The sequence below is a fragment of the Dermochelys coriacea genome, chromosome 1 (genome assembly GCF_009764565.3).
Source record: "Dermochelys coriacea isolate rDerCor1 chromosome 1, rDerCor1.pri.v4, whole genome shotgun sequence".
In the NCBI taxonomy this organism is placed as follows: domain Eukaryota; kingdom Metazoa; phylum Chordata; order Testudines; family Dermochelyidae; genus Dermochelys; species Dermochelys coriacea.
Window position 1 is genome coordinate 281,092,447 of NC_050068.2, and position 18,757 is coordinate 281,111,203.

At 39.5% G+C, this 18,757-nt stretch overlaps 1 protein-coding gene across 7 annotated transcripts in view; it reads right to left on the reverse strand.

The window, feature by feature from the left end:
* SYT1 (synaptotagmin 1) overlaps positions 1-18,757 on the reverse strand; it is a 531,232-nt gene that overhangs the window by 102,610 nt on the left and 409,865 nt on the right. For all 7 annotated transcript variants that reach the window (XM_038386677.1, XM_038386681.2, XM_038386675.1 and 4 more), the window contains 2 exons: positions 16,155-16,322; positions 8,503-8,670 (listed from right to left, as the gene is read on the reverse strand). In XM_038386677.1, the coding sequence (XP_038242605.1) occupies positions 8,503-8,670; positions 16,155-16,322 (336 nt within the window). The remainder of the gene's footprint in view (positions 1-8,502; positions 8,671-16,154; positions 16,323-18,757) is intronic.

Below are 18,757 nucleotides of genomic sequence, written 5' to 3' on the forward strand. Positions count from 1 at the left end.
TCTACTGTCTTCTACAGCTTAATGGCTGTATCTCCATATAGTCTGAAGTGAATCAAGACACACAAATTGGCTTTTTTTCCCTTTTGATTTCAATGAGCTGATTAAATCCCTCATTTATGTCATAAAAATGCCCATGACCACCATATGCACATTTCTTTCCAGAGCGGGAGTACAGAAAGAGGATGCTACTTCAAGGAAGGTGTGTGGTAGTATTACCAACAGCATGAATGTGAGGGGCCCTGAAGGAAACATAGTTCTGCAAATACTGAAACAATAGTTCCAAGCAGCAGCGTTCACCCCCCTATTCATCTCAGTGGGGTGTTATCTCTGAAGTTATAACATTTCATGGTGCAAATTTCCTGGTAAACAGCAACTAATTTAAGTGATGGTGATTTTAACATCCAGCTAAGATGCTTTTCCCACAAACCTGAACTGCCTCGCAGGTTCCAAAAGCTCCAACTGTCCCCAATCTCTCTGGCTGAGAAATGCTATAACACAGCATGGTGCATTGATAATACAAAATTCTGCACCATCATGACAATTTTAAAAACGTAAAATAATTTTAATATGTAATTAAATACCACAGTGTAAAATACAGAAGTTCATTTTCATATTCAGTTAAATAAAAACGTCAGTTTTAAAAAAATGTGTCTGGCACGGTGGACAGCATCTCCATAGGGATAATGATACTTTCCTTTGTAAAGCACTATATACAGAGCTATGTAAGAGCCAAATATTATTATTAGAGATGGAAAAGACCTGTTATATAAAAGATGGACAAATGATCTAACAGAAAATGACTGGTGAAGTGAACTGCTCTTTGTATAAACGACCTTAACTCTCACTTACAGAGTTTCTGCACTGGGCATTCAACAGACTAGATGGCTTAATTGGCATCTTCCATCTTTAATTTCTACGAAGCTTGCTTGAGTGTTAAAATAAAAAGTCCCCCCTTGAAGCCCAACTTCTATCTCCTCATCTTCAGGTACTGATGGTCCTCAACACAGCAGAACCACTGTGTAGGGAAGGGGAAGGATGCCAATAGTCCACACAAAAATCTCTGCAGTGGGTGCTGGCAGCCCTTCTCCCCAGGGAAGAGAGTTATTAGGGTTGTGGAATTTACTCCAGGCTCTGCTCCTGCTCTGCTGTCTAGGAGGAAAATTCTTTCCTTCCCCCCACACAGATCCCAATCAGCCAGTTGAGTTCCTTGGACTGGTCACTGGGGCTGCATCTGGGTCTAAGTGCAAATATTGTCAAAATGTCCAAAGGAAAACAAATTAATCATGTGCAGTAAATGAAGGTGACATTCAAAAAGATTCACAAAGCAATAAGCATTAAGGAGGTCTCTCTGGTCCAGTGTACTGGAGTGTTAACATCCACATGATGCATATAAAGTTAGTGGAAACAACATCTGGCCTATGCCACAGAGGAACAAACTCCTTTCAACACCTTTTTTTTCTACATTCTCTGCCCAAAACTGTACATGCCAGAGTTGGTGCAGGAAAACAGTCCTTCCATCAATTCCACTCTTCCAGTCATGTGAGCCTGAAGAATATGTTATATCAGCAGCAACTATGCACAAAGATAGCAGGAGAATGGTAAAATGGATTCTGGGCATGTAGTTCATGTGTAATGGACTGCCCAATATCAGGCAATCATTGAGCAGAATGACCCTGTTCTTTAAAACTCGCATAGTGCATAACAAATCCTTATACAGATAATTTTATCTTTCAAGGGCTTTAGCAACATTAACTTATTAATCATCCTTTCCCGAAAAAGATGGTATTCAAATTTGGCTGGGTCATGAGAGTAGAAGGAAGCTTCTAATATCTCATTAAATCCTCACCCTTTGACTTCTTCTGAGATACTTTTAGGAAGAGGCCAAGAAGCACAGAAGAACTTTGTGGACAAAAAAGAGGCTAACTGCTCATCAGATGCTTTTCTCCTCTGTGATTGTGCTGTTCATTAAAATGTAGTGTTATTATGTACAACAACTGAATTCCATATAAAGGGCGATAAAACAGGATCTTCATGCTAAAGTTGATTGAGGTCACTTAGGTGACTCTTTCAAAGTGATTGCTCATGACTGCCATTAACACACTTTGGAATACATCTTACTTCAGGGTCAAAATTTAAAACATTAAGAGCATTTCAGCATCTGACTTCACATCTACTTAGTTGCCAATTTATTTATAATTCCACTTAGTGACAAGTTGTTAGGACTCAAAAAACCTAACTGATGTAGTAAGCAAATAAATTACATGATATTCCTCATATAATGGGTATTATAAATGAATGGACTATATATGGATTTTGCTTTTCAATGATGAACATTACATTCTGCAGTTATTATATGTGGAATATGCTATAAAACATCGCTGTAGTAAACTAATATAATTACATTTGTCCATACAATTTTGGCCAATTCCTTAGGGTTTTATCCTATTTTTATCATGTTTGGTTGTAATTAGTAGACCAGGTTGCTGTGCCATGCTCATGAGCTCTAACAAGACATACACCTGGGTCCACTGCTGTACATTTAGCCTAGGTAAACTCTGTTCTTGTCTTTGTAGTGGCAGTATGTAGTCTTGTATGTCTAGTCTAGTAACTGTGAAGCAAAGGATGGTGTTTGATGTGCACATTTGAAGCGAAAACCCAGATTGATTCAGAATCAGTGCTAGAACCTGAGCTGTAGAAGCTGTAAGGGTGCAGAAGACTAGAACCCAAGTCTTCAGGTGACTGACTTTTCCACCCCACCACCCAGCAGCCATCACAGAGCTGTGATCAAAGTACTATAAATTCTAGGCAACTAAGCACCACAGGAAGTGCTGCACACAGAAGACCCAACTGACAGCATGCCCCATGACCTCTGATGGGTTCAGGTGCACTATTCAAACATAGAATAAGTTTCAGAAAACTGTCTGTGCAACTTGGCAGTACTTGGCCTGCCAGTACTCTGGTTGCTACCAGAGACCCTGCTTTTGTTCCCTACTTTGGACCCTGGCTCTGTTCTCCAGCTCTGACTCTTGGCTTGATCCCTGGCTCCAGCTACAATTTCTGACTAGACCCCTGACTCTAGTGCCAACCGCTCGTTTGACTGTCAGCTCCTAGTTCTACCCACTCGGCCAGACTCCCTATGACCTGGTCATGACAGGAGCAAGTTGAAAGGTATTATTTGCATGCATGCATGCATGCAGTAGAAGTTTGCTATTAGCCTACCAAACCAGTCTCTCTTGCTCTCTTTTTCCTCAATTACAAAATATCCAGACTCCTTATATCTTCATATAAAGTAGACTACCATTATTTTAAAATGTTTCCTCATTTGTAAGGAGAAAACAGTATTTTGGGAATGTCCTAAGATCTTAAATCAATGAAAGCTGTTCAAATCCTGAGGCCCATCTGCCTTAATCTTTGGAGAGAAGAACAGGGCACCAAACATAAGTTATTCTGTCCTCAGAGCAAGCTCTGCCAGAGATTTTCCTGAGTCACGTCTTGCCATTAGGCTGTTTGGTATCATCACTGCAGAGTTAGGGAGCAGATTGTAACATTGCTGATAGCTAAATGCCAAGAAATGGAAATATAAAACAAAGAAATGTCCTGCAAAATAAATCTCTCCAAACCATTTACAGATTTATCTCTGTTGTTCTTGGAGAGATTTAGGTTCCAGAATTAGCATAAGCAATGAAGTTTTTCTGAATCAGGCTCAACATAAGACTCTTTGAATGAAATCCATTGCATAGAACCCAAATAACTGGGTTAGGTGGGCTTATCTTCCTTGAAGTTATAACCCAAGTGTTGCCTGTAACTTGAGTCCTATCCACACACACACAAACCTGTAACTAGAGCCTGGTGGTACTTTTAATTCAAATTGGCTAGCCCACTGTGAGCACAGGCTACAATCTGAATTAGCACAACTCATCAGCTGCTAGTAAAACCACTCTGAGTAATCCAAGCACTCTGTGTAGCTCAAGGATTAATTCTCACTCAAATTAGGCTAACTCAAGAGGAGTCAACTTGAGTTACCTGCAGTGAAGAGGTAGCCATAAATGTGAGTGAAGTTCTGAGTGGTTTGAGAAGTGAAATCCAAACCCTATAACATGGGTCAAGAGGTGCGGGGTAAATACCGATTATCAACATGAGGAAAGAAGTTCAGAATTGCCTTTCCCCTTGTCATTGATCTCACCCAAGGGGATGGGTGGGGAAGGATTGTTCCCCCACCACAATTCCACACACAGAGGAGATCCTCTGCAAGCTAATTTCCCCCTACCAGGTGGAACCTTGGCTAAGCCTCTCATTGACACTTAACAACACAATTCAGAAAGCACCTCTACTATATTAACTACATCCAGATATCTCCTGGCTTGTTCCTTGAATTCCTACTTACCTCTCTTCTTACTACATTTTGAAAACATTATATGATGCTATAAGGGAGGTACATTGTGACACTTTTGTTTGCAAAACACAATACAGTATCACACTAAACTGCATTGTATTGTACGTTGCATGAATTGGTTAGTAAAGAACCCGTAAGTGATTTTAGACTAGTGAATGTTTAAAAAAAAAAAACTCTTATGCAATCACTATAGCATTATTATCCTCATCTGAATAAGTCCTTTAGAATCTAAATGGAGAATAACAAAATCCATTCTGAGGAGACTGTGTGCAAGGCTCATCTTTCAGAGATCTACTAAGAACAGTGCAAAATCCAATATCCTTAAACAAAGAGCTCTTCTTTTTTGGTCTTTGGAGGTTTGTATAAGTCTGTCATGGGTGTGGGAAAGGAGAGGGGGAGCAAGGTGGAAGTAAGGTCTGAGTCTATTGCTTGAAATAGCTTACCTATCAAATGCATCACAGTTTGCACAACAACCCTCCCCTCATTCAAATCACTCTTAAAATCCTACTTTTCCCATGATGTCCACAAGAAATGAGTTTAGAATAATTAACGACGACAACAACAAAAATGCCACAACTGGCACGGGTGCCGTGATAGCTTTGTATACTGCAGTGCTGTCTATTGTCAAAAGAACTCCTCTCTAACATTAAGAAATCTAAACTTAATCTAAGCCTTCAGCTAACCTAAACAATGATAATTTTCCACATTTATTGGAAACTCACATGAATAGATGTGGCATATAATCAGAGATATAAAAAGAAATTGGAAACTTACTCCATTTACTATGGGAATGTATTTAGTGGTTGGATTCTATCTTCCACAAGACAAAATATTTGTATGCAGTAGGAAATTTTTCCATGTCAAATTGCCTAATGGTTATAAAAAGAAATCACCACATAATAATAGTTGGAAACCAAACCAAACCAGATTATACACAAATGGAAATTCTCCTCTGTACATATGATACTTGGAATATAGCCAGGAGCAATTAGGCAGCAATAGAGAAGAGAATTAACCTTAAAATGAATTAGAAATGGGAATTATTTGTTCTTTTGATGTATGTGTTTGAGATTTAGGGACCTGATTTTCAAAGGGACAGAAGCCCTGAGCTATGCACAATTGCACATCTGACCTGCATGCATAGCAGCTATTATCTTTATTTCTTATTCATATTGTGATCACATCTAGAAACACCAATAAGGATCAGTTCCACATCATGTTTGGTGCCATACAAACTTAGGTTAGCACCAAAGACCTTGCAGTCAAATTTGAAACTGCTTCAATGAGTGAATATAATGAACAAAGAGAGAAGAATAGAGGAGGATGACGGAAATGATTCATTCTTGGGGTTATTTACCCTAGCTCCAGGCATCTGGGGAAAACACTCTTGGGCGGCGGTGTTGAACCAGCTCTGTCTGCATCCTGCAGCAGTGGTTCCTGTTCTGTGTGGCTGGGTCTGGCTCCCTGCTCCAGCCCATTGCTTCTTGCCATTCCTGGGTTTAGAGGAACCTGTCACAGCATCACCAATATGCATGTCTGTGTACTGGCGGGGCCATTCCCCGGCTATGCCCTGTCCTGTCCCCTTCCGGGCTCTGGTGCTGCTGGACATGGAGCTTCACCTATTGAGCTGGGCCTGCGCCTGGGTGGGGTGGTTTAGGAAATGACATGTTGACAAATATCTTTCCACCATACCATTAAGGGTTTGATTCTGGAACAAGCTGAGCACTCTCAGCCCACTGATGGGAGTGGAGGACACTTAGCATCTTGCAGGAGTCTTCACCTTGCAGGATCAAACCACAATGGAAGAGGGTAGGGCAATGAGATAAGAGACCAAGTGAATAAATAGAGGCAATGTTGTAAGAGGCTTTACATGTGAGGGCAAAAACTTAAATGTGAACTGGTGGGAACCAATGAAGGGTTCCATTAGTTAGCACAATGCTCATGCAAATATGGTATCTATACGTGCACATGACCAGTTAGATGTCTAACTTCTATGCGTACATACAAATACCACATTTGTCAGTGCAGTGGTGGCACTGTATATACAAATAAAGTGCATTATTACATGCAGCCCTAGGTTTTTGCCCTTTTGAAAATTATGTCCACAATGTACTTTACATGAATTATAATATTTATTAACTTCCAAATTCAGGAACAATGTATGTTTTTAATTAATTAGCTTCACCTTTAATAAAAAGCCAGGCTCCAGTCAAGTCAGAAGTCTGCTCTGCAAGTATTTGACTGACAAGGGTAGCATGACCTGTAGAACATCTGTCTGTAGCAACTTTAACATCATTTTGTATTAGCAGTGTGTGAACTTTACCAAAGAACAGAGGGACTAAGTCAAATATTACTGTGGACATGGAAAGTATATATTCAACAGACTGTTATCTGTCACATTACAAGCTAAACCTAGCACTAACCTGTATTATTTTACTGGCTGTCTGCACATGAGAATAATAGTTTGTTTAAAAGGTTAAGTTTTTGTTAAAGAGGTAAAGGTTCAAATACTTTTCATGCATCGTTTGGCTTATTTTATGCTTTTTGAGGTGCAGTGGTGTGAGACACCAATTCTGTCTGATTGTAGCTTTTATTGTGACCAAATAGAAGTCATGAGATAGTGAAGTAAAAATCTGATTCCTTGGTATTCATGACACTTACTACAGATTGGAGTGATCAAATACACACTGGTTTAACATTTTCTGAGTCTCCCGTGTGCACAGACTTTAAAGAAGAGTTACCCAGGATCAGGCCCTCTTCGGGTAATATGATTCACATACTTCTTTTGATCTTTGCTTTAAGACCAAGATAGAAACATGCCACAATACACGGCTACTAATGGTTACATACTTTTTTAGTAAGAGAAACCTATGGAAGATGTGATGACCAAGACAATGCCACAGAAAAAAATCTAAATGCAGCAGTGACTTTCAAATGAATATACACCAGAAAAACAGAAACCTATTGGTAGATATAGTCATCAAAAGCTAACACAGAGAAGGCAGAGTGTGAAATACATAACTGAAGATCTGAGAAGACACTAGTGATGAAGATATAAAGAGGGAAGGAAGAAAATTTAAACCAATATATTGTTCAGAACAGGGGTCTTGAATCCAGTATTCAGCTTTTCTTCACATGGATTGGGGAAGGATTTTATCCAGAGGTTGTCCCTCTAATCATAGAAAACAAGGTTGGAATCTAAAGCAATTTATTGGCATAACTAGACAATAAGGAAATCAGACTCAGATTCATTCAGCCTTGCCAGAAAACTGAAACATGCTGTACATTCTGTCTATTATGAGTGGAAAGCTATTTATTATTCAACAATCAAAATGAAAAGTAATGTAAAATTTAAGAAAAAATATTCTCATGATAAGCAAAATGTGGATATGCTGGTCTGAACAACACTGCAGAATGAACATTTAGTCATTAAATATTTCTAAAGAGTGCTATATGTGTACATAGCACTTTAGATAGCAAATTATTATAAATGTCCTTCTCCAAAGCTGACTGTGACAAAACAGATATTTAGAGACAGCAAAGGAAGGCAAGGCAAGGGAGAGAATAATATTATGGTACAGTATAGTTCATTCTAATGCATGCTTTTTTAATACATCGTTTTTATCACTGAATACAGTTTGAATTGTTACATGATAATAACAATCTAGCATGTTAAAACCAACATCTTCCCTCACAATTTGATGCATAGAGATACAAATTGTCAAATGTATGTTTCACTATTAACCACAGGGGCAAATCACTCTCACTATTCAACTGCAAATGAGGGTGAAAATGTTGTGGGTACAACCTGCACCCACTCAAGAGAAAGGTCACCCTTTTTAAGTTTATCCCACAACATAGTGCGTAAACTGTCACAAATGATTGGAAGTAGGGGGTAACAAGGTATAATGCACCATGAAAATCTTCTGATAGCAAAACATGTTTACAAGATGGTTTAGTTCCATCAAGCTATGGAAAGGGTTATCAGGCTAACTTGAGAAATACTGATAGGTTTCTTGCTGTAAGTCAATTCCCACTTACTAGTTTGACCGTTTCCCCAGCTGATGATAAAAGTATGCAGCCAAAAAGATGACAATTGTTTTTCCTACCTCTTCCTTCTCAGCACTTTGCAAATCCCGCCACTCCTCAGTCACATGACCAAAGTCCACTGTGTTCATGGCCACCTTATATTCCCCAATGATATCATGTTTGGAGAAACGATCGAAGTCGTATACTGCCATCACTAAGGTTTTTCCACCCAGTTCAGAGTACGGCACCTATAAAGAAGAAAAAATGACAAGCTCTCTAGCTCAGACAATAAAGATGGGTTCACCGCAAATCAATTTCTTTAGTTTACCAGCTGTCATCCTGGGTAAACTGAACTAGAGGAAAATGATAAGGTATATATTTTTGTAGTCACCTGATTCACTGTTTCCCAAGACCAGGATATGGTACTCAATAGAACAATGTGGCAGCTCACTTATCACTCTCCAGTTTTTGCCTTCTGTCCTCAAATATTATGTTGTGTGTGGTGAAACTGAAACTGGAGGCCAGTTATTTGCCCCAAAGATACATGAGCTTTTAATACTGCAGTATGGTTTCTGCCAATAAATCATACTGTCAACACTCAGAAAAGGGTAGCCCAGAGATTGATGAGAAACTACAAAACTGACTTACTGTACTTGACACAAGGTAATTAGAGACTAGACAGTCTTCTTACATGGTAACTATTTATTACTTATCCAGGTATATTTTTTCAACATTATACTTTTCACACCATAGATACTAAGGTTCATTCTAAGACACAATATACGGTTAGAAATTACGGAGCCAGCAGGCCAAGTCCTGACTAATTCTCCAGCTGTTCTGATGGGTATGGGACAGATGCTCTGGGTTAGAATCTTTATTAGACACATTTTTAATATTCGGAGTAAGTGATGCTGTTCAGGTAAGCTACACTTGAGTAGCTGGTTAGAAAAGCCTAATTAAAATTGTTGGAACTTGCACTGAAGGCTTGGTCAATTTTAATAAATTCTCTATATTTTGTTAGAGTTTAAATGATTACCATATGCTTCAGTAAACTTTTCTCTAGTAATTTTCCTCTATAAAAAGGGAAGCCATAGCATGGCACAATATTTGGCCACATGAACAAGCAAATGTTCTATTGAGCTCTGGGTCTTCAAATATTATTTGAATATTATATAATAATAATTATATAATAATAAATAATATTATTAAGTAACCATTTGGCTTTCACTTGCTTTTTAAAATATTGACTGCCCCGATGGCATTTAACCTTTAGTCAAAAAGTATTATAGAACAATTACACAGAATATTTCAAGTTAAGGACCTGATCCTGCTTCTGCTAAAGTCTATGACAACGTCAATGGCAACAGGCCTGTGCATTAACATGATACAAACACAATAGCAAAATGTATTTTGAATATTGTAAATTAGTTCTGTAACGAGCGCTTTTTAAATGGCGCAGGTGGTTTAAACATACAGTAACAAAAGTTTTAAGTACATTTACGCTTGTCTTTACAGCAATATTAAAATTAAATTCCTGAACACAAACGTGTCTTAAAGAGTCCCTTTTCATAAATTTATATTCACTGTGCATTAGACTTAACGTACCCTATCAATTTGGAAAGGTATATTAGCCATTATTTAATTTTTATCTTCAGTAACTTTAGGCACTGTATTTTGTTAAAGTGTAGTTTATTCAAATACATTTTAAAAGAAGATTTGGCAACAATGCCACCTCCTCTTCCCCCCTGCTTCAGAGGCTGGGAGGGTTTGTCTGGACCAGCAGGGCAAAGAAAACCCTTGGTCCCTTTATGGATTGCTTCCTCTCCTTTCCTTCTTTCTCTGAGAGCTTTAGAAGGCAGGTTCTGCTGCCGATTGGTTAGGAGAGAAGGGAAATAATGTAAGTCTATTGGCTCTTTCACTCATAAGGGGAAGGTTTATAAGCCCTTCCCCCGCCCAGGGTGACATTCTGCACCATGAGGAAATGCTCCCCTTTCCTCCAATTGGGATCAGAATAGGACTGGACATTTGGGCCTCGATCTGGGCATTGCACTAGTCACCCTTTGTAATCTGGGAAGAAATTTTCCCCTCATTCCCATACTGGCCTGTGCAGAGCAGGGTTTTAGCCTTTCTCTTAGCAGTCCAGGGACTTGGTGGGTAGTTAGGTTGTAAAATTCAAGATGTTGCAACTTGGCAGGTGCCCAGTGCAGGTACTCATTCATTAGGGGGTCTAGTTCTCTGATAAACATGAATTGTAAGTGGATTAGAAGAAGGCATCCACAAAAGAAGGTGGAGAATGGGGTTGGGGCTTCCAATGTCTGATGCAGTATGGAGACTCCCCCGCTCCTACCTTAGCCCTTGTGCAAGCTCTTCTTGCAATGGTCCTGGGGCCTGGCAAATGGTGTGTGTGGAGAAGGGGGCTCAGCCCTCCACCAAGTGGGTACAGACTAAGAAGGTACTTGTCCCTGCACTGGACAAGTTATTGCCAGCTAGTTTCCAGATGTGTCACTAATTAATAAAGCTGAAACCTAGTTAAACCACATTCCTGGTGTCTTGACTTTCTTTCTCTTGTGTCCAAGAAAATGATGGCATCTGGCAAGCCCAACATATTGTCACCAATCTTATTTTCAGATGGTCTGTGCTGTACTGCCTGCCTTCATGTTCACTGACAGCTGGAATCCATGCAGTCCTGCTCCACGCACTACTCCTGGGGGAAATCTGCACTAAAATTTTAAAATTCTGCAACAAAAAATTAAAAATTCTTTGCCCAATATTTTAAAATTCTGCAAAATTCTGCATATTTTATTTGTCAAAATAACACAATATAATCACACCAGTTTCAATTATTTTGGTCTTTTATTTCAAAATAAATGTCAGCAAGTATGTCTGTAACAATACAGACAACAACAAAAATGTTTTTTGACAAATAGATTCATAGATACTAAGGTCAGAAGGGACCATTCTGATCATCTAGTCTGACCTCCTGCACAACGCAGGCCACAGAATCTCACCCACCCACTCCTACGAAAAGCCTCACCTATGTCTGAGCTATCGTGGTTTAAAGACTTCAAGGAGCAGAGAATCCTCCGTCAAGGGACCCGTGCCCCATGCTACAGAGGAAGGCGAAAAACCTCCAGGGCCTCTTCCAATCTGTCCTGGAGGAAAATTCCTTCCCGACCCCAAATATGGCGATCAGCTAAACCCTGAGCATATGGGCAAGATTCACCAGCCAGATACTACAGAAAATTCTTTCCTGGATAACTCAGATCCCATCCACCTAATATCCCATCTCAGGGGATTAGTCCTATTTACCCTGAATATTTAAAGATCAATTAATTACCAAAATCACATTATCCCATCATACCATCTCCTCCATAAACTTATCGAGTAGAATCTTAAAGCCAGATAGATCTTTTGCCCCCACTGCTTCCCTTGGAAGGCTATTCCAAAACTTCACTCCTCTGATGGTTAGAAACCTTCATCTATTCATTAATCCCTAAATGCATAACCTTATACTTCTCATTATTAAATTTCATCCTATTACTATTACTCCAGTTTACAAGGTCATCCAGATCCTCCTGTACAATATCCCAATCCTTCTCCGAATTGGCAATACCTCCCAGCTTTGTATCATCTGCAAACTTTTATGAGCACACTCCCACTTTTTGTGCCAAGGTCAGTAATAAAAAGATTAAATAAGATTGGTCCCAAAATTGATCCCTGAGGAACTCTACTGGTAACCTCCCTCCAGCCTGATAGTTCGCCTTTCAGTAGGACCCATTGCAGTCTCCCCTTTAACCAATTCCTTATCCACCTTTTGATGTTCATATAGATCCCCATCTTCTCCAATTTAACTAATAATTCCCCATGTGGCACGGTATCAAATGCCTTACTGAAATCTAGGTAAATTAGATCCACTGCATTTCCTTTATCTAAAAAATCTGTTACTTTTTCAAAGAAGGAGATCAGGCTGGTTTGGCACGATCTACCTTTTGTAAAACCATGTTATATTTTGTCCCATTTACTATTGCCTTCATTGTCCTTAACTAATTTCTCCTTCAAAATTTTTTCCATGACCTTGTATACTACAGATGTCAAACTAACTGGCCTGTAGTTACCCGGATCACTTTTTTTTCCTTTCTTAAAAATAGGAACTATATTAGCAATTCTCCAATCATTCGGTACTATTCCTGAGTTTACAGATTCATTAAAAATTCTTGCTAATGGGCTTGCAATTTCAGGTGCCAATTCCTTTAATATTCTTGAATGAAGATTATCTGGGCCCCCCGATTTAGTCCCATTAAGCTGTTTGAGTTTCACTTCTACCTCAGATATGGTAATATCTAGCTCCATATCCTCATTCCCATTTGTCATGCTACCATTATACCCAAGATCTTCTTTAGCCTTATTAAAGACTGAGGCAAAGTATTTGTTTAGATATTGGGCCATGCCTAGATTATCTTTAACCACCACTCCATCCTCAGTGTTTAGCGGTCCCACTTCTTCTTTCTTAGTTTTCTTCTTGTTTATATGGCTATAGAACCTTTTACTATTGGTTTTAATTCCCTTTGCAAGGTCCAACTCTACTCGACTTTTAGCCTGTCTCACTTGATCCCTACATGTTCTGACCTCAATTAGGTAGCTTTCCTTGCTGATCCCTCCCATCTTCCACTCCCTGTATGCTTTCTGCTTCTTCTTAATCATCTCTCTAAGATGCTTGCTCATCCAGCTTGGTCTACAACTCCTTCCTATGAATTTTTTCCCCTTTCTTGGGATACAGGCTTCCGATAGCTTCTGCAGCTTTGATTTAAAGTAATCCCAGGCCTCCTCTACCTTTAGATCCATAAATTTTTCCAATTCAAGTCCTATCCACTTCCCTAACTAATTTCCTTACTCGGCATATTAATACAGAGATCTGAGTAACAATTCATTTAAACTACAATACAGAACTGTATTTGCCGCACCCCTCAGAAGCAGTGCAAAGGCTTACTCCCCCCAATCAGGGGTAATGGAGGAGCTCAGGGAGAGAGAAGTAAATTGCTGGGAAGGTCCCTGGGTGTTAACTTGAAGAGTTGTTGGGTGTGGGTGGGAAAAGTATGGAACAGCTTTTTTGGGGGAGCAGGGAGGGATTGTTAGGGAGCTTGCCCCATGCAGACCCTGGCTGATCCCTAACCTCTCCCATTCAGTCAGGCACATATGCCCCTGTTCGCAAGTATTCCTGCACCCCCATGTGTCCTTTCACCCCCTGTTCACATGTATCGCTCCACCCCCACTCAGACACACACTCCCCCCTCCCCATGTGGCCCTTCATCCCCTTCCCTGTCCCTATGTGGCTCTGTACCCCCTCCCCATCCCCTTATGTATCTGTGCCCCCACCTAGCCAATCCCCTGTCCCTATAAGTCCCTGTTCCCCCTCTCCCCGTCCCCATGTGTCTCTGTGCCCCCACTCAGCCGCCCCCATCCCTATGTAGCTCTGCACCCCTCCCCCATCACCAGGTGGCCCTCCTCCTCCCTCCCCCATGTGGCCATGTGCCTCCACTCCCATTCAGCCCCTGCCCTAGTCTGTCCTCCCCCACTAGCCCTTATTAGCTTCTCCTTCCCCCCCCCCACACAGCATCCCACTCTGTCCATCTTCCTATAGCCCCTGTCTCCTGACCTAGCCTGACAGGTGCTGTGAAGAAGGCAGGCTCTCTCTCTTCTCTAGCTGACTGGGAGCTGCTGCTCCTGTATTCTAGTGCCACAATGTGCTCTGGAGGGAAAAAGGAGGAATTGCAGAAGTTATTTTCTGCTGGGAGCTGCTGCTATTCTTGAACCACACTGCCCTTGGGTGGGCAAAAGGCGGAATTGCAGCAACATTTCAGCAGAAGCTTTTTTCTGCACAAAAAAATTAAAACTATGCACAGTTCATTAATTATGTATGCATGCAGTAGTGCAGAATCCCCCCCAGGTGTAATGTACAATACAAAGGATGAAATTTGGACACCATTGAAGGCAGTGGCAAAACTTACACTAATTGAGATATTGAGGTGAACTTTTCTCTTTGCAAGACACTGAATAGCAGCCCAGAAAACACAGAGATTGAAGATTTCTCTCTTTTTTAGAAGTTATTCCACCGAACACCACCAAGAAATTGTTTCTGGGTTTCCCTCCAGAGAGAACCCTTTAAATTACAACAGCACTTTACCTCCAGATGCTAATGGAATAAATCCCATTCAGTTGGATTCCCATTTCCATGCATTCTGGGCAAGTTGTAGCTGTATAGGTTAAATTTTTTGCTTTTTAATATTTATGATAATACATGTGTTAATTTAAGAATTTAGAATGTTTTAAACAGTGGGTATTTCAAACAACAGCTGCTTTTATCCTTCAAAGCAGTGAAACCAAGATAAAATCATGTTGTGTTGAAGTACCCAAAAGCAATGTGTGTATGCAGCCATGCAGACAAACTACTGATGTTGCAGAAAGTAAAGCATCTATACAACCAGTGCCTACAGTCCTTATTTAGGCAAAACCACCATCAGTTTTGCTTGAGTAAAGACTGCAGGATCTAGCCCACTATCAGTACTGTGTTGTATTGCACCTAAACACCTCAGTCACAGCTTGTTAGCCAAAAGATTTCAGCATACACTTCCTTTTGGGTTCCAAAATGTGACTATTAAAGCCGTGACTTAAAATAAGTGGACATTATCTGCCTGTGAGTGAGTATTTTGATTTATTCACTGTGTCTTCCTGTTAGATGACAAATTTGTTTGTTGTTTCTTGCGTATGCTACCCTGGGATCTGTAATTTATAGCTCTGGTTTCTTTTAAATACTCTCATAGGAAAGCTTAGTAAAGAAATGTCCCAAAAAAGGATTATTTTTATGAACATCTTCAAGGGGAAAAACAGACTTATGTATGCAGTAGTGGCTGTGACCTCTGGGGATATCTTTCTTGTTGAGTGATTGCATAGCCTGAGTCTCTTATTGTTCCTGTTCTCAAACTGGAACTGTCATTATAAGATGGAGCATATACACGGAAGAGCCTAAAGTAATAGAAGTAAGACATGCATTAGGAAATCCCTTTGAAATATGTTCCCTGATTCTTCTTTATTACATTTAACTGGACTTTCAGCATGGCTAGAATTTTCTTAAGTCATTATTAATAGTGCTGCTGAAATTTTACAATCAAACCCTTAACTACATTTATTTAATACGTGCCCTGTAAACTGGGGTCATGATTTCACCTCTTATGTAAAGTAGCATGGTAAAGCATTACTATATCAGGATATAAGAAAACCGAGCAAGAGTGATCTCTTACTTGTTCCCTTCATCCATATGCCTTGTTCATGCTTTAATTTATTTTGGAGGGGAAAAAGGAGTAGTATACCAGAATTCATAAATCAGACTGTTGCAAAATGCTGGTTTAGTGAAATTCACATATACCTTTGTCAAAGTGTCACTCTATTTTGTAGTAGTCTCCAACTACAAGGTATGGGCCAGACCTCCAGTTAGAATAATGGGCATAGCTTCACTCACTACAATTAAGCTAAGTCTAATTACACCCTCAAAGGATCTGGCCCAATGTGACTACATTTTTCATCACAAAACTGAATCTCAAAGGTTTCTGCAAGAGAAAAATCCACTGTGCCTCAGGTCACCAACTAACTAAGACATGAGCAATACTGAGCATGAGATGAAACTTTACTCTATATAATGAACAAAAAAATAAGTTTGAAATAATTATCAAAGGAATACCTTGAACGTAAATTGCTCATTGAAGACAGGGTTAAGGGTCTTTCTGTGGACTTTTGTTTCATATTTCTTCTTCTTATCAGGCAGCAGGAAAACTTTCACATAGGGATCAGATGTTCCACCCATATCTAAAGCAGGCAACTCAGCTGCCTGAATAATCCCTACCAAAAGCTGAAAGAGAGAGAGAGAGAGAGAGAGAGAGAGAGAGAGAACAGAATACTGAAGACAAGATTTATGTAGTCAAAAATGGAGATTTTTCTGTCATTACTACTTTTTCTTTTTCGCTTGTTGTTCAGCTTTAAAAGAAAAAAGCAAACAAAAACATCTACCATCCTTTCAAGAGCCTCTCCACAAAAGGCAAATGGAGCAAAGCTATAGACTGCATAAAACCAATTATGGAAGGAGACTGTAGGCAGTGTGTTTTTAAGCAGAAAAAGAGGCTCTTTAAAGAGCAGCTGATTACAGTTAGATATGAAATTCATTTTTTAAAAGAAGACTGCAGTCAAATAGGTTTCCAATTGCTATAGTTGCTTGTGCACTCGTTTTCTGTGCAGGGCACTGTGATTAGAAAATACTTTGTTAAACAATCATGAATGTGCAATTTTGACTATGAAATTTGTATTCCAAAACCATCCCCAAACTACCTAAAAAAAGAAAGAAAGTTAAATGCAAATCTTTGGTATGGGGTAGAATTTTCATAGAAAAAGTGGATCTTGCAATTTCTCATTTATTTCTCTGTGCAAACATGGGTCTTAGGCACTAAACAGTAACATTTTTAAAGGCATATGAGTGACTGCAAGTCAATGAGTTATAGACTCTAAGTGTCTAAATCACTTCTGAAAATAGACTCAGGTGGTAAAGGCACTTTGGCTCAGATTTTTGAAGGTATTTAGGCACTTCTGTGTGCAACACTGCAACACCTAACTGATTAGGAGCTTAAGTCTCATTTTAAAAGGGATTTAAGCACTTATGTGCCTAAATCCCTTTTCAAAATGCAACAGGCTCCTGAATCAATTAGGAGTTGCTACACTGAGGACAGCAATACCTATATACACACCTTTAAAAACCCAGGCCTAGGCACTTTCGATAATGTTACCCACAATATCGTTTTTTTTCAGTCACAGAAAGATGGCTGTCCTGCTCTAGAGCTGACGATGACTATTATTTGTATTACAGTAGCCCCTAGAGAACCAGCTGAGATCAGGACCCTACTCTGTTAAACGCTGTACATACAGGTAGTAAAAGACACTCCCAGCACTGAAGCTCTTACAAGCTGAATAGACAACATATACGAAGGGTTAGAGAAAGGCAGTATTTGCAAACTCATTTTACAGGCAGGGAATTGGAACAAAGAGTCTTTATGGCCCAGATTTTTAAAGGCATTTAGCCATCTTTGTAGACTTCATTGTAATGCCTAACTGATATAGGAGCATAAAGGGGTTTAAGCAAACAGGAGCCTAAATCTCATGGACTCAGAGTGCCTAAATCATTTTTTGAAAATGAGATTTAGGCTCCTAAATTAGTTAGACATTGCAACACTGTGTGCAGCAACACCTAAATACCTTACAATTCTGGGCCTAGGTGACTTGTTCAATGTCACAAAGGAAATGGGAGGCAAAGCTGGGACACCCAGGCAGATCCTTCTAAGTCACAATCCAGTGCCTTTACCACAAGACATTCTTTGTTCTCATATATCAGTTATTTAAAAATTAGAAATAGGAGCTCAAGCAATTGGAACAACTACATTCTCACCTGGGAAAGTAACTGTATTCTCCCAGATTCTTCAAAGTGGGATTTATTTTTGCCTATTTTAAATTCACAATGTGCTTTCCCAACTTCTTAAGCTCCATGAAGTATTTTTCCGTTACCTCTACTCAGCACTTTTCCTTCTCTCTCTCATTGCTATTCTAGATGCATAATAGTTTATAAATATATGGACAGGCTCAGAATCTACCTCAAATCTTTCACATAAAAGAGTGAAAAATGAACCTATGACAGTTAACAGAGTGGAAAAGGAATTCTCTTCCATTTTAAAAGCTTGCGCTCTAAAACTCAAACATCATGCCTGAGAGAATATTTTGGTCAGCTTGTTCCCATTTTTAACCCAGCTGAATACACCAAATGGTAATTGGGGTTCCAGTTTCCAGCTCCAGGCAACTTTGTTGCACCATCACACCACTAACATCCAAAGAAGTACCAGAGCTCAGAAGGGAAATTTAATTTTAGAGTTAGGGCAGCAGAATAAAATAGGAACCCACAAAAATACAATTTTGCACTTTAATTAAACATGGCACACTATCAAAATGTGGTGTGAGGAAAAGAAATAAATGGTTTTTAATCAGATTCTGTTTTGTTTTTGGAAAATTTAGTTCTCAAACTCAATGTGGCAGTTCCTTAATAAAATTCACAAAGAAAGTTTATTTTCATCTTCTATGGGATCTCAGATCTATTTATCACAAAAGATTTTCAGCTATTCTTTTTTTTCCCTTCCTTAGATCGTCTGCCCTTTGAAGATTCTAAAGTTTCCTATGGATTTCAAGTGATGAAGACAGGCCAGGTAAAGGACTATAGGGCAGAGAATTCTTACTACAGTGTTTGCTTGGGGA